General features: G+C 36.7%; 1 protein-coding gene across 7 annotated transcripts in view; it reads right to left on the reverse strand.

Annotated features, from left to right (window-relative positions):
* The window catches only part of MKLN1 (muskelin 1), a 311,818-nt gene that overhangs the window by 64,940 nt on the left and 233,023 nt on the right, over nucleotides 1–13,855 (reverse strand). For all 7 annotated transcript variants that reach the window (XM_084897002.1, XM_084897001.1, XM_084896999.1 and 4 more), the window contains one exon: nucleotides 7,298–7,410. In XM_084897002.1, coding sequence (XP_084753128.1) covers nucleotides 7,298–7,410 — 113 coding nt within the window. The remainder of the gene's footprint in view (nucleotides 1–7,297; nucleotides 7,411–13,855) is intronic.

A 13,855-nucleotide genomic window follows, 5' to 3' on the forward strand; every position in this document is an offset into this window, starting at 1 on the left:
GTAGATAGGAAACAGACAAAACCAACAAACGTGGTTCTTTGAAAGATTAATAGAATTATAAACCATTCTAAGACTAATTTTTTAAAAAGGAAGAGAAAATACAAATTGCCAATATTATAAGTGAAAGCAGAAATATCACTACAAATTCACTACAAATTAAAAATAAATAAGGGCCTAGTATAAAAAAATAAGCAAAGTTTGGCAATGCAGATAAAATAGACATAGTCCTTGAAAATTACTTACCAAAATTGACACATGATAAAAGAGAAAATCTGAAATCATTATATCTATTGAAAAATTGCATTTATAATTAAAAACCTTCCTACAAAGAGCACTAGTCCTATGTACTTACACTGGTAAATTTTACCAAACACTTAAAGAAAAAAATGTCAAGTTTATCCAAAATTTTTCAGAAAAGGAAAAATAACTTCCATTTTAAATCTGTACTATATTCCATTCCTAATTTACTTTATGAGGACAATAAAACACTGAAACCAAGTAACAATATCACAAAGGAGGGGGAGGAGGAGGAGAAGAAATAATATACAGGCAATTAGTACACAGAGACACAAAACTAATTTTTAGCAAAATATTATCAAACAGAATGTAGCAAGATATAAAAAGGATATTTTATAACTAAAAGGTTTATCTCAGGAACGCAAAGTTGATTTTATATTTGAAAATCAATGAAATTAATTCATCACATTAACAGAATTAAAGGGAAAAAACATGATTGTATCAGTACATATATAAAAAGCATTTTTCCTCAGCATATATTCATGAGGAAAAACTCACAGCAAACTAGGAATAGAAATTTCCTTAATCTAATAAGGAATGTGTAAGAATCCAGAATCTAATTTTCACTTAATAGTGAAATATAGATCCTGCTAGATCTGAAACAAGATAAGGAGATCTAGTCTCACCCTTTCTATTTAATATTATACTGGAAGTCCAAATCAATGCAAAAAAGCATTAATTTTAAAAAAATAAAATAGAAAGTTATGATAGAAAAAAGAATGGGGAAAAAAAGTAAAATGGTTCCCATTCATGGATGACATGACTATTTGATGAAAACAGCCAAAGAAATCAACAAAGAAACTATTAGAAGTGGATTTACAAAAGTAACATATACAAAGGCAATAGTTAAAAACAAAACAAAACAATTTACTGCTCTATATTAGCAGCTTGTTTGTTAATAAAAAATGTTTAAGTACCATTTAAAACAGCATGAAAATAAAAATATACTGAGATCAATTGAATAAAAAATATCTAAGACCTCTAACATGAAAATTCTAAGAATGCTAAAAGATATTAATGAAGATTGAAATAAATGGAGATTTAACAATGTTCATGGATTACAAGACTATTAATAAGACAGCAATTCTCTCCAAATTGCTTTATAGATTCATTACATTCCCAATAATCCCAACAGTTTTAAAAATGGACAATATTCTAAAATTTATATGCAAATGTAAAAGATCTAGAAGAATCTGAAAAATTTTAAAAAATAAAGAGGTTCTACATTACCTGACCTTAAAAAGTATCATATTGGTATATGAAGAGATCAAAAGATAATGGAGCAGAATAGAGTGTCCAAAAAGAGACATATACTTATATGACCAATAGATTTTGACAAAGATTAATGGGGAAGAAGATAGGGGGCAACAACAACTCTTAAACATTTTTGGCAAGAATAAAAAATTGTATAACCACTTGGGAAAGCTTCAACAGTTTCATCAATGGATGTTAAAAGTATAAAAGTTTGATAAGTAACAGGATAGTTTCATAATCTCAAAATTTATTTATCAACTATAGAATGGGAAAATCTGGAAGGCACCTTCCTTGACCAACTGATCAAAGCTAATATCAGATAAATCTCTTAATAAAATATAATAAGGAATACTCAATGTCATGTCATCTACATGGTATTCCTGCTAAAGATGCCTAACCTAAATGCAATCTTAAGGAAATAGACAAACCCAACTGAGGGACAGTCTACAAAATAACTTCTTTGTATTCCAAAATGTCAAGATCAAGAAAAGGTTAAGGAACTATTCCAATCTGAAGGTGACTAAAGAAATATGACGTTGAAATGCAATGCATGATCATGAACAGAGTCCCAGGTCAAGGATAGGGGTTGGGCTGACAATGGGACACCTAAGAGGACATTACAAAGAAATTATTTGGATGATTACTTACCTCTGAATAGGAATTGTGGATTACATTAAAGCAGCTGTTTTCAGTGCTATCTGAAGTCTTCAAAACATTTCAGGGAGTCCACAAAATCAATGTTATTTTTATAACTAGAGGCCCGGTGCACGAAATTCATGCACAAAGGGGTGGGTCCCCTCAGCCCAGCCTGCACCCACTCCAATCTGGGACCCCTCAGGGGACATCCTTCTCACAATCCTGGAACACTGGCTCCTAACTCCTCACTTGTCTGCCTGCCAGGTCACCCCAAACTTCCCTGCCCCCACTAGCCTGATTGCCCCTCATTGCCTCTGTGTGCCATCCTGATCGCCCCCCAGTATTTATTAACTTTTCATTTAATTAATATCACCTAATTACTCACTAGAGAGTAAGTATATGATTTATGCCTTGAGAAATTCTGAGTCTGGGTAGGAACATAGGAATGCAAACCAATCATTACAATAACCCATTCAAGGAATATAAGTCATTAAATGGGCACATAAAAAGAAAAAAAAAAAGCTACTAATTCTGCATAGAGAGGACAGGGACACTACACAGAGGAAGGTAAAAGCAGGGTGCATGGGGGGGACAAGCCTCTGCTAATTTCAAACAGGGGAAAAAACTATTGCCAAAGGACACAGATGAGAAAGTCGAATAACTCCAGCAACTATAGATATGGCTAGCAAACAAAGTCAGGAGATGAGTCTAGGAATGGTGACCAAATCCTAAATAGAAATTTGAAGTTTTTACTCTAAGCAAAAAACAACAGAAAAACTCCACAAACAAAAGGTAGGTAGATAAATTGCTTTATCATTCTGATCACTGTTGTTGTTATTCCAACTTCCTTATATCTATACCCTTTGATAGTACCCCTCACCAAACAGTGACACCGGACTTAGTCACATGACTTTCTTTGGCCAATGGGACAATAGTAAATTTGATTGCATGCACATGTCCACCTTATTCCTCTTGCAGCCCTACCCCAGGCATGAGAACAAGTTCCCAGCTAGCCAACAGGAAGATAAACAACGACTTAGAACAGAGCCAAATTGTCCCAGCTGAAGCTATCCTGCACTAGCTGACAGCCAGCTGAGTCCCAACACATTAGTGAGCCCAGCCAAAACCAAAAGAATGACCAAGCCAATCTGTAAACTTTTGAGTAAAATAATGCTTATTATCATTTGCCACTGAAGTTTTGTTAAGTTCAAAATGAAATAGAATACAATATAATAGATAACGGAAATGGATTGAAGCTAACCATGGGGTTTGACAAGGTGTCACATGACCCAATATGCTTTCTAAAAGCTGTTCTAATAAATGGAAAATAGATCTGGAGTCAACAACAGAGGTAAAAATTTTAAGAAAGAAACTATAAAGTTGGAATGAATGCCAAGAAGACAGGAAAAAACATGTGAAATGTCATAATGGGTATTAGAACTGCTGGAACTTAGGCATTAATTAGATGTACTTTATGAATAAGAAGGAGATTTCCTGGATAAATTCTAGACTTATTCAAAGAGTAATTACAAATGCAATCAACCTACATTTAAAATAGTTGAAGGTAAAAATCTTAGAAGAAACCATAGGAAGGAAAAGCCCAGACATCTCTCCTAGCAATATGTATACCAATACATCTCCTGGAGCTGTGGTTGACAAACTGTGGCTCGCAAGCCACATGTGGCTCTTTGGTCCCTTGAGTGTGGCTCTTTCACAAAATACCACGGCCTCAAGTTTAAGTTTAATTAAAAAATTTGGCTCTCAAAAGAAATTTCAATCATTGTACTGTTGATATTTGGCTCTGTTGACTAATGAGTTTGCCAACCACTGTCCTAGGGCAAGGGAAACTAAGGAGAAAATAAACAAATGGGACTCCATAAAAAAATAAAAAAAAAGCTTCTGCAAAGCAAAAAAAGCTATCAACAAAATGAAAAGGGAGTCCACTGCACAGAAGAACATATTTGCAAATATGGGGTTTATTTCCAAAACATAAAAGGAACTCATCCAACTTAAGAAAAAGAAGACAGCCAAAACCGGTTTGGCTCAGTGGTAGAGCGTCGGTCTGCGGACTGAAAGGTCCCAGGTTTGATTCCGGTCAAGGGCATGTACATTGGTTGAGGGCACATCCCCGGTAGGGTGTGTGCGAGAGGCAGTTGGTCGATGTTTCTCTCTAATCGATGTTTCTAGCTCTCTATTTCTCTCCCTTCCTCTCTGTAAAATATCAATAAAATATATTTTAAAAAAAGAAAAGAAAAGGAAGACAACCCAATTAAAAAAATGGGTAAAGGACCTAAATAGACACTTTTCCCAAGAGAAATATGAAAAAATGCTCAAAGTCACTAATAATCTGAGAGAGATAAATTAAAACAGCAATGAAGTATCTACTTAAAACTTGTTGGAATGGCTATCATCAACAAACCAAAAAATGACAAGTGCTGACGAGGATGTGGAGAAAAGGGAACTCTAATAAACTGCTTGTGGGAAGGCAGATTGGTGCAACCATTGTGGAAGAGTATGGAGTTTCCTCAAAAAATTAAAAATGGAACTCCCATTTGACCCAGTGATCTCTGGTAATATACTTCTGAGAATATATCCTAAGAAACGCAAAACACCAATAAGAAAGAATATATGCACTCCTATGTTCATAGCAGCGCAATTTATAATACCTAAGATCTAGAAATAGCCAAAGTACCCATCAGTAGACGAATAAAACTATGGTACAGTTCACAATGGAATCTATGCAGCTGAAAAAAAGAAAGCACCCTTACCCTTTAAGGCAGCATTGAGTGACCTGGAGAATATTACACTAAGCGAAAAAAGCCAGTCAGAGAAAGATAAGTATCACATGATCGCATTCATATGTGGAATCTAATGAACAAAATAAAGTGATGAACAAAATAGATCCAGAGACTTAGAAGCATAGAACAGACTGATGAATCTCAGAAGGAAGTGGGGCGGGAGGGGAAAGATTAACCAGAGAACTTATATGCATATACTAGAGGCCCGGTGCATGAAATTCGTTCACGGGTAGGATCCCTAGGCCTGACTGGTGATCAGAGCTGATATGTGGGGAGTGGGGGGGGGGGGGGGGAGGGGAGAAGACACCCTCTGGCACCCGCTTTGGTTGGCCTGGCACTACCCACTCACTGGCCCCGCCACCCACTGCTGCAGGTCACCTCCCTCTGTGGGGCGACCAGCAGGGCAATTGGGGGGCCCCCACTTGCACCTGCCCTGGCTGTCCTGGGGCCTGTGGGCTGGAGGCAGCTCCTGGGTTGATAATCTGCCCCCTGGTGGTCAGTGTGCGTCATAGTGACCAGTTGTTCCAAAGTTCAGTCGATTGATCGATTGACATATTAGGTTTTATTATATAGTATATTCATAGCCCATGGTCATAGACAATAGTGTGATAAAGGGCTGGAAGGAGCAGGTGTGGAGTGGAGAGGGTTAGTGGGGGGGGGGGGGGAAGAGATAGGGAACGGGGACCTCTCTAATACTTTCAACAATAAAGTTAAATTTAAAATAATAAAATAGTTGAAGAGAAGAAAGTTATTTTTTAGGTGTATTTATTTTTGTTGAGATAGAAATCATTTCAGAAAACAGTACTTTAATATTAAAAAACAAAGGCCATTTTTATATAGTTTTACAGAAATAAATAGAAATCAGAATTTTAAAATATTTTTGCAAAGATAAGAATGATTAATTAAATTATTAACCCAGGGAACACATGAGTATGCAAGAATCCAGTGTCCTGGAATTAAAGACACAGCATCGGATCTTTTTTGAAATGGCCTTCCTAGATAAAAATCATCTAGGGTTTTAAATTAGGTCTTTTTCTCCCACTTTTCACTTGCAGCTCCTACTGTTTTGTTAGTTTATTTTTAACCACGTAATCTGAAACATCGTAGACATAGGGTACAATAAAATGTTCTAAAAAGATTTGGGTCCAGCAAGGCTGGCTTAGTGATTGAGCGTTGATCCATCATCAAAGTGGTCACCAGATAAGATTCCTGGTCAGGGTACATGCCTGGGTTGTGGGCTCAATCCCCAGTAGGGGGCATGCAGAAGGTAGCAGATGGATGTTTCTCTTTCATCAATGCTTCTATCTCTCTACCCCTCTCTTTTCCCCTCTCTCTAAAATAAATAAAAACATTAAAAAAAAAAAAAAAGATTTTGGGGAAAAAATCTGAGTTAATTTTTATTTTATAATTATGTATTTAATTCAAAGCCATAAATCAAGCCATCTTATTCACTACTGAAATGCTTGATGGATACATGTATCAAGAAGCACAAATACATAGATACAATTTTAGGTAAAAATAAAATGTTTCATTCGTAAAACTGATATGTGTTAAATAGTGAGGGGCCAAAATAGTGAGATAGTGAAGACATCCAAAGCACAATTTTTCAGAAGAACTCAAAATAAGATGTTTGAAATAAGAATAGAGGTGACAGGAACGTAAAAAAAAAAAAAAAAAAAAAAAAAGAAAAAAGAAAAAAGAAAAAAGATATTTACATAGTTACATTCCCAGGAAGTAGTAAAAACTATATATATAAAAGCCTAAGTGACCAAGCAACTGGTCACTATGATGCACAATGACCACCAGGAGACAGATGCCCAACATAGGAGCTGCCCCCTGGTGGTCAGTGCACTCCCACTGCCAACCTCCAGTGGCTGGCCAACCTCCCATGGTCCCTTCCCCAGGCTGACCAACCTCTTGCAGTCTACCCCTACCCCCACCCCCAAGCCGGCCAACTCTGATTGGAGCTGGCTGGCAATGTCCCACAGTCCCTCCCCCCAGGATGGGCGAGACACCCTGACTGCAGGCCAGGCCAAGGGACCCCACCCGTGCATGAACTCATGCACAGTGCCTCTAGTATCAGATAACCACTGCTATTTAATTTTGTAAAATAGATCTGTTCATGTATAAGTAATTGAAGAACCATGTATAGAAAGAAGCTGTAATGTAAAAGTACTTAAGCCAAACCTGTTCACCACAAATTCTTCTGCTATCACTGCTGATAGATATTAGAATAGAAATTATACAGAAAAAAGAAGTGTACAACCCCACCCCTACTACAATACCGATGGATGAAAAGTGTGAGAACTTGCCTCTTTTTCAGTGTCTCTTGAGATACATGTCCACTGGTTCTCTTTCACACTGTACGCCCAGAAGTCAGCAAGATCTTGTGTTCCATCCCAGCCACCAAACAAATAAACGGTCTCTATGAAAATTAGAAAAATATGTGTAAAAAGATAAAATTAAGGACAAAATGTAAGTCTAGGCATCCAGACCTAGCCAGTTGTCTCTAAACCATTTCAAAAGGTACATCTAAATAAACTTAAAAATTTTAAACTGGTAGCATTTCAAAAATATTTCTAGACTAGTATTTCCTAAACATGAATAGAAAGGCTGCTGCTGAACCACTATTTTGAGAGATTTATAAAAATACAGACAATGAGGAGGAATTCCCGAAGATTCTGCTTCCATGGGTATTTAGTAGGTAAAAAAAGAGTCTGTATTTTTTAAGAATCCAGGGTGAATCTGATAGTCAGCCAGATAGGAGTTCTGTGTTAGGCCACAAAAAATTTACATTTACCATCTTCTTAATAATGCAGCTTCAGACTGCAAAGACAAAAAAAGAGAAAGAAAAACAAAACAAAACACAAAGAAATATATAATGTAAAATATAACATGAAGACATCGAACTATTTCTGGGGGGGAAAATCACATTATAACTGTTTCTCTCCAATGTAACACCAAAAACAATAATTAGCTGCAAGTTAGAGTTAGATATCTTAAGAATCAAGTGATGCATATGGCCTCGGTATTCCCATGGGAAATTTTTCCATATATACTGTGGTAGCTTTATCTTCTTATAAGTCAATATTTTAGTCATTTGTAGGTATCCTGAGAATTTGTTATCTTCTAATTCTGAAATATCTATTATATCCATAGACTTTATCCCTGTGAGAAAACTGACATCTTGCTCATTAAAAAGTGAAAATCTTTATACAGAACAATGTGTATCATCCCATTCTTCTCTGTATAATAAAAGTGCCTTTTCTTCAAATACTTCCCCCCTTTGTAAATAAATGTCTGATGTCTACCAGTTATACAATCCCAACAATTATTTTTTTAATAAATTTAATTAGACATCACAGGAAAACTATAAAGCCACCTTCTCTCCAACATGCCATAGTCCTATATATGAAGAGACTGTCATCAAAAAAAAAAGTTATGCCCCACCATAAAGGTTTATAATTCAAAGTACACTTGGAAATACTGTAATACCCCTTAAGAAGTGTCTTGCCATTCATAGAGTTGGGCTGTCTTCTAAGAGGTTTTTGCAATTTTGTCATATAATTTCAAACTCTAAGTGAACTTTCTAAGTGAAACATCCCATTCTATGCCCCAAGAATCTTGAGAAATCAAAACAATAATTCTGGGTAAGAATAGACCACTGGAACATGACTGAATTCTAGTGCTCAGTGACAGTGTTGTGAAGTTCTTCAGATACAAGTTCATGAAAACATTCTGAAGACTGTCAAGTATGAACAACATTTCTAGCTTTAAAATGCACAGAAATAAAAAAATACTTGTGTCTGATTCCATGTCTAACTCAGTACCTAGAACACTTTGGCTCTGTACAAATGTGAACTACTGTATCAGAACTACAAAACAGTACATTCTCATTATTTAAGTAACATTCTGTTTCCAAAATGGCACACAGTACTGCCCAGAAACATAGAATTTTATAGGAAAAAATTAAAGCATTTTCATCTGGCTTAAATATTATTTGCCAAAGCCTAACTGTAAAGCCTGTTAATCCTGTTAAACTCAGAATCCTAGAGAGGGCGGGGGTATATAACTAAAATAGCAATAGCAATTGACCTTTTGTTTTATAGTGTTTCTGGGCACCCTCTGGATAAGGTTATCCTGGTTCATTAACTTTAATAACCCTTCCTCTTGGACTCTGGGTTCTCAATGTTCTTTCTGAAAGCAGGTCTCTTTGTACGCATAAGTTCTCACAGCAAAGAAAACCCACATTTCCACAACAGCCTCATTGATAGCTGAGCAAAATAAAATCTGGCACAGAGCAAGCATCCCAATGGAATTAATCCAAGATGTCATTCTTGTCCATGAATACTTTGTGGTCCCAGTTGAAGTTTAATAGTAAAATTGAATAAATCAGAGAGAAACAGGACCTTTTGACATACCTGAATGAAATGCATAACAAAATTTTAATTAAATCATCTAATTACTTAATTCAAATCATTCAGAATGAGATCTTATCTAGAAACAAATGGCAGCAAAAGTATTACTTAATGGATAAATAATGTAAGGAACTTTTAAAGAGTATGGAAATAATTGGAGAGAACTGTAGTAAGAAATTAAGAAAGTAGAAAAAAACATTATTTGCAACAGGATAGTAGTTTGGTTTACTGAATGTCCATTCTCAAGCTTAAAGATTATATAACAATTCATGTACATCCCTGGGACAGTATAATCCTCCTCAAGTAGCAGCCCTCTCTTTTTTTTTAAAAAGAAGAACAGGCTATAGAAGTTATCCATTTCTCCCAGCACTCAGAGGCATGTATGGTCAATATTTTTTGAATACCGGTACTAATCTGAATTGGAAAGGCACATTAGAGGATAATTAAAAAAAAAAAAAAAAGACAAGGGAAAGAACTAAGATGGTGGTTTAGGTAAACACCAGTACTCACCACCTCCCACAACCACATCAAAATTATAACTAAACTACAGAACAACCATCATTCAGAACCCCCTGAAATCGAGCTGAATGGAAGTCCTACAACTAGAGAAGCAAAGAAGAAAGCACACTAGACTGGTAGGAGGAGTGGAGGCCTTGACTGAGCTGGTCCAACACATGCTTCGTTTTTTTAATCGGAAGGGATATCTCCAAGGAAGTGGGGGTCCCAGCTGCACACCAGACCCCCAGCCCAGGGTTCCAGAGCTGGGGGAATCCAGGGACATAGGGGGAGGAATTGGCATAGGAACAGGAACTTGGGTGCCGCTTTCACCCACAGTGGTGCTCCTAGGGGTCATGTTCCTGTGTGACCTCCCCCCATTGCAGAACTGACTGGCAGTCATATTCTGGGTTTCCATCAGCTTGGCCCACACTGTTCTCTCCATCCTGGTGATTCCATGAGACCCCACTCAATCCAATTTGCAGCCCCATCCAAGTTGTTTGCAATTGCTTTTCCATTTATGGTCTGTCCTGGCTCAGGCTTAAGACATTGTTAAAAACTCTTAAACAAGCAGCAGTTGGCATCACCATGCCCCAGACCAATTAATAAAAAGTTCAAGACTCAGCACTAACACCAGAATGCCTTGCTTCATAGCTGGGCCTCACCCAGGCATTTCTAAGGCAATACAAGTCGTAGACATCTGCAGATCTCACTGTAGCTACTGCCAATGGCCCTAGGCAATGTCTGACTGCATCTCCTGAGAGGTCTCAGAGCCAGTGCACCTGATGGACAACTTCAGACCATACCATATTACAACTCTATGCATCCACAAGCAACACGCTCCAAGGCAGACTCAGTGAGCACCAAAGCTCCAATGAAGCAAGTCCTGTTCCATAGGTGTGTCTCCTGCAGGTCTTTCAATATAGACACAGCAGGTCCTCACAGCCAATTCCTACCAGTGACGCCAATGGCAATCAAGGCTCAACTACAATAAAACTGTACACACAGCCCATCTAGGGGCACACTTAGAGTGCCCAACTCAGGTTACTGGGGAGACTGAGCCACTGGGCCTTACAGGACCCCTTAATAAAAAGGCCACTCTACCAATTCCAGGAGACATAAAAGCTCTACCTAATACACAGAAATAAGCACAGGGAAACAGCCAAAATGCAGAGACAAACATGTTACAAATGAAAGAAATGAAAGCAAGCAAAATGCTAGATATAGAGTTCAAAACAATTGTTATATAGTTACTCAAGGATCTTAATGAGAACTTCAAGGATCTTAATGAGAGCTTCAAGGGACTTAATGAGAGCATCAAGGGACTTAGTGAGACTTTCAAGGATCTTAGTGAGAACGTTAAAAACATGAAAAAGGACCAGTCAGAAATTAAGCATACACTCACTGAAATAAATAATAATTTAAAGGGTATAAACAGTAGAATAGAGGATTCCAAGAATTAAATCAACGATTTGGAATATGAGGAAGAACAAAATGAAATTAAAAAAATAACTCAAAAATAACCCAATCAGAAGAACAAAATGAAATAAAAAAATAACTAAAAAATATGAAGATAGTAAGGAGCCTCTGGGACAACTTCAAGCATGCCAACATTCACATTATGGGGATGCCAGAAGGAGAAGAGAGAAAAGATATTGAAAAGCTATTTAAAGAAATAATGACGGAAAACTTCCCCTATCTGGTGAAAGAAATAGATCAGGAAGCCCAGAGTGTCCCAAACAAGAGGAACCCAAAGAGGACCACACATCATAATTAAAATGCCAAGGATTAAAGACAAAGAGAGAACCTTAAAAGCAGCAAGAGAAAAGCAGTTAGTTACCTACAAGGGAGCACCCATATGACTGTCAGCTGATTTTTCAACAGAAACATTGCAGGCCAGAAGGGAGTAGCAAGAAATATTCAAAATAATGAAAAGCAAGGACCTACAACTAAGATTAATCTACCCAGCTGAGCTATCATTTAGAATTGAAGAATACGGGGAATAGGCAGTAGAATAGAGGATTCTAAGAATTAAATCAATGATAAAGTGCTTCCCAAACAAGAAAAAATAAAGGAGTTTATCACCACTAAATCAGTATTATATGAGATGTTAAAGAATCTTTTTTAAGAAAAAAAATAAATAAAATATATTAATAAAATAACAATAAATGCATATCTATCAACAGTTGAATCTAAAAAACAAAATAAACATGCACTATAATAGACAAAACAAACTAATGAATAAAATACAATCAGAGGCATGAAAACATGGAACAGACTAATGAATCTCAGAGGGAAGGAGGCACGGGTAGGGGAGAGAAGAGAGAAGAAATTAACCCAAGATCTTATATGCATATATGCATTACCTATAGACGCAGACAATAGGGTGATGAAGGCCTGAAATGGGTTGGGAACCAGGTGGAGAGGAGCAATGGGGGGGAAAAGAGGGTCATCTGTAATACTATCAACAATAAAGATTAAAAAAAAAAAAAAAAAGAGTCCCTATCCTCAAGGAGCTTACACTCAAATCAACAATATTAAATAAGTATATAGCACTGCCTGGTGTGGTTCAATCGACTGAGCCTTATCCAATGCACTGAAAGGTTGCCAGTTCAATTCCTGGTCAGGGTGCATACCCAGGTTGCTCGTTCAATCCTCCCAATTGGAGCAAGTACGGGAGGCAACCAATCAAACATTGATATGTTTCCCTCTCATATCAATGTTTATCTCATTCCATCTCCCTCTCCCTCTCTCAGTCTAAAAATAATAAATAAATAAATAAATAAATAAATAAATAAATAAATAAAAACATATTTTTAAAACAAGTACATAAATCACCATGATTGCAGGGTAGATAAGTTTCACCAGAAAGGTTTCATGGTAACAGTGGTATTTACATCCCAAGGTGGCTTTGTTGACAGAATGAGGGACAAAAAAAGAGGACATTTCAGCAGAGTAAAAAATAAAGGTACAAAGACAGAAAAACACAAGAAGTGTTTTAAAAGACACGGACTCTTAAGTCAGACAGGTCTTGAACAGAATTGTAGCTCTACCACCACAGCTATGTGATCCCCACCAAGTTCCTTAATCACTGGTCTCATCTCTAAAATGGCATGCAGTCCCTATCTCATAAAGAAACTGTGAGACTTAATTAATGCATGCAAAGTGGTAAAAACTATGTAATGAATAAATGCACTGTTCAACTTAAAAGAAGAACACAGAAGATAACGAGGGTAAAAAGACAGGCAGTGGCCAGATCATGGAATGGAAGGATTTAAATGAAAACACAGAAACTAAGAACTTGACGCCACAGACTTTGGAGTAGCTGCAGAAGATTTTAGGCAGACTTAGCATGGTCAGATCACAACTTGCAGCATATGAGACTGACTGAAAATGAGGAGCCAACAAAAGAAAGGAATTGGAATTAAATTGACCAGTAATAGCATATGCTCAAAATTTTAAACCAATTTCATTCTTAGATACTATAAATTAATCAATCATCAACCAATCAATAAGTCTCTCATTTCTTAGGCCATCAAACTAACATTCAACCATATTCTTTGGTACAGGTCTTTTGGGTAGCAATACTGAATAAACCCTACAGCTACTTAGTGCCAGTAGTACCGATCTACGTATCTTATGTACACTAAAAATAAGGTAGTATGTTAGCACATCATTGTCTTCCCAAGATTTTTCACAAAGAAGCAGGCTTTTTATTTTAAGAGCCTGAATGCAACTATCTATCCTATTCTGATTTTTAAAGGTAAAATTGACTGTGCTGATTGCATTATCCTCCACAAGATGGCACACTATTTTTTAAATTAAATTCATTTTTTCAGTATAGAAATTGAAACATTGATTGAAACAGTATAGAATACAAATGCTATCGCACTAACACAGCATGAGCCCAATTTTAGATAAAATTCTTGTGTCAAACAGAAGAAGTAGAAGTGTTAA

The sequence above is a fragment of the Pipistrellus hanaki genome (genome assembly GCF_964339955.1).
Source record: "Pipistrellus hanaki genome assembly, chromosome: 10".
NCBI classification, from domain to species: domain Eukaryota; kingdom Metazoa; phylum Chordata; class Mammalia; order Chiroptera; family Vespertilionidae; genus Pipistrellus; species Pipistrellus hanaki.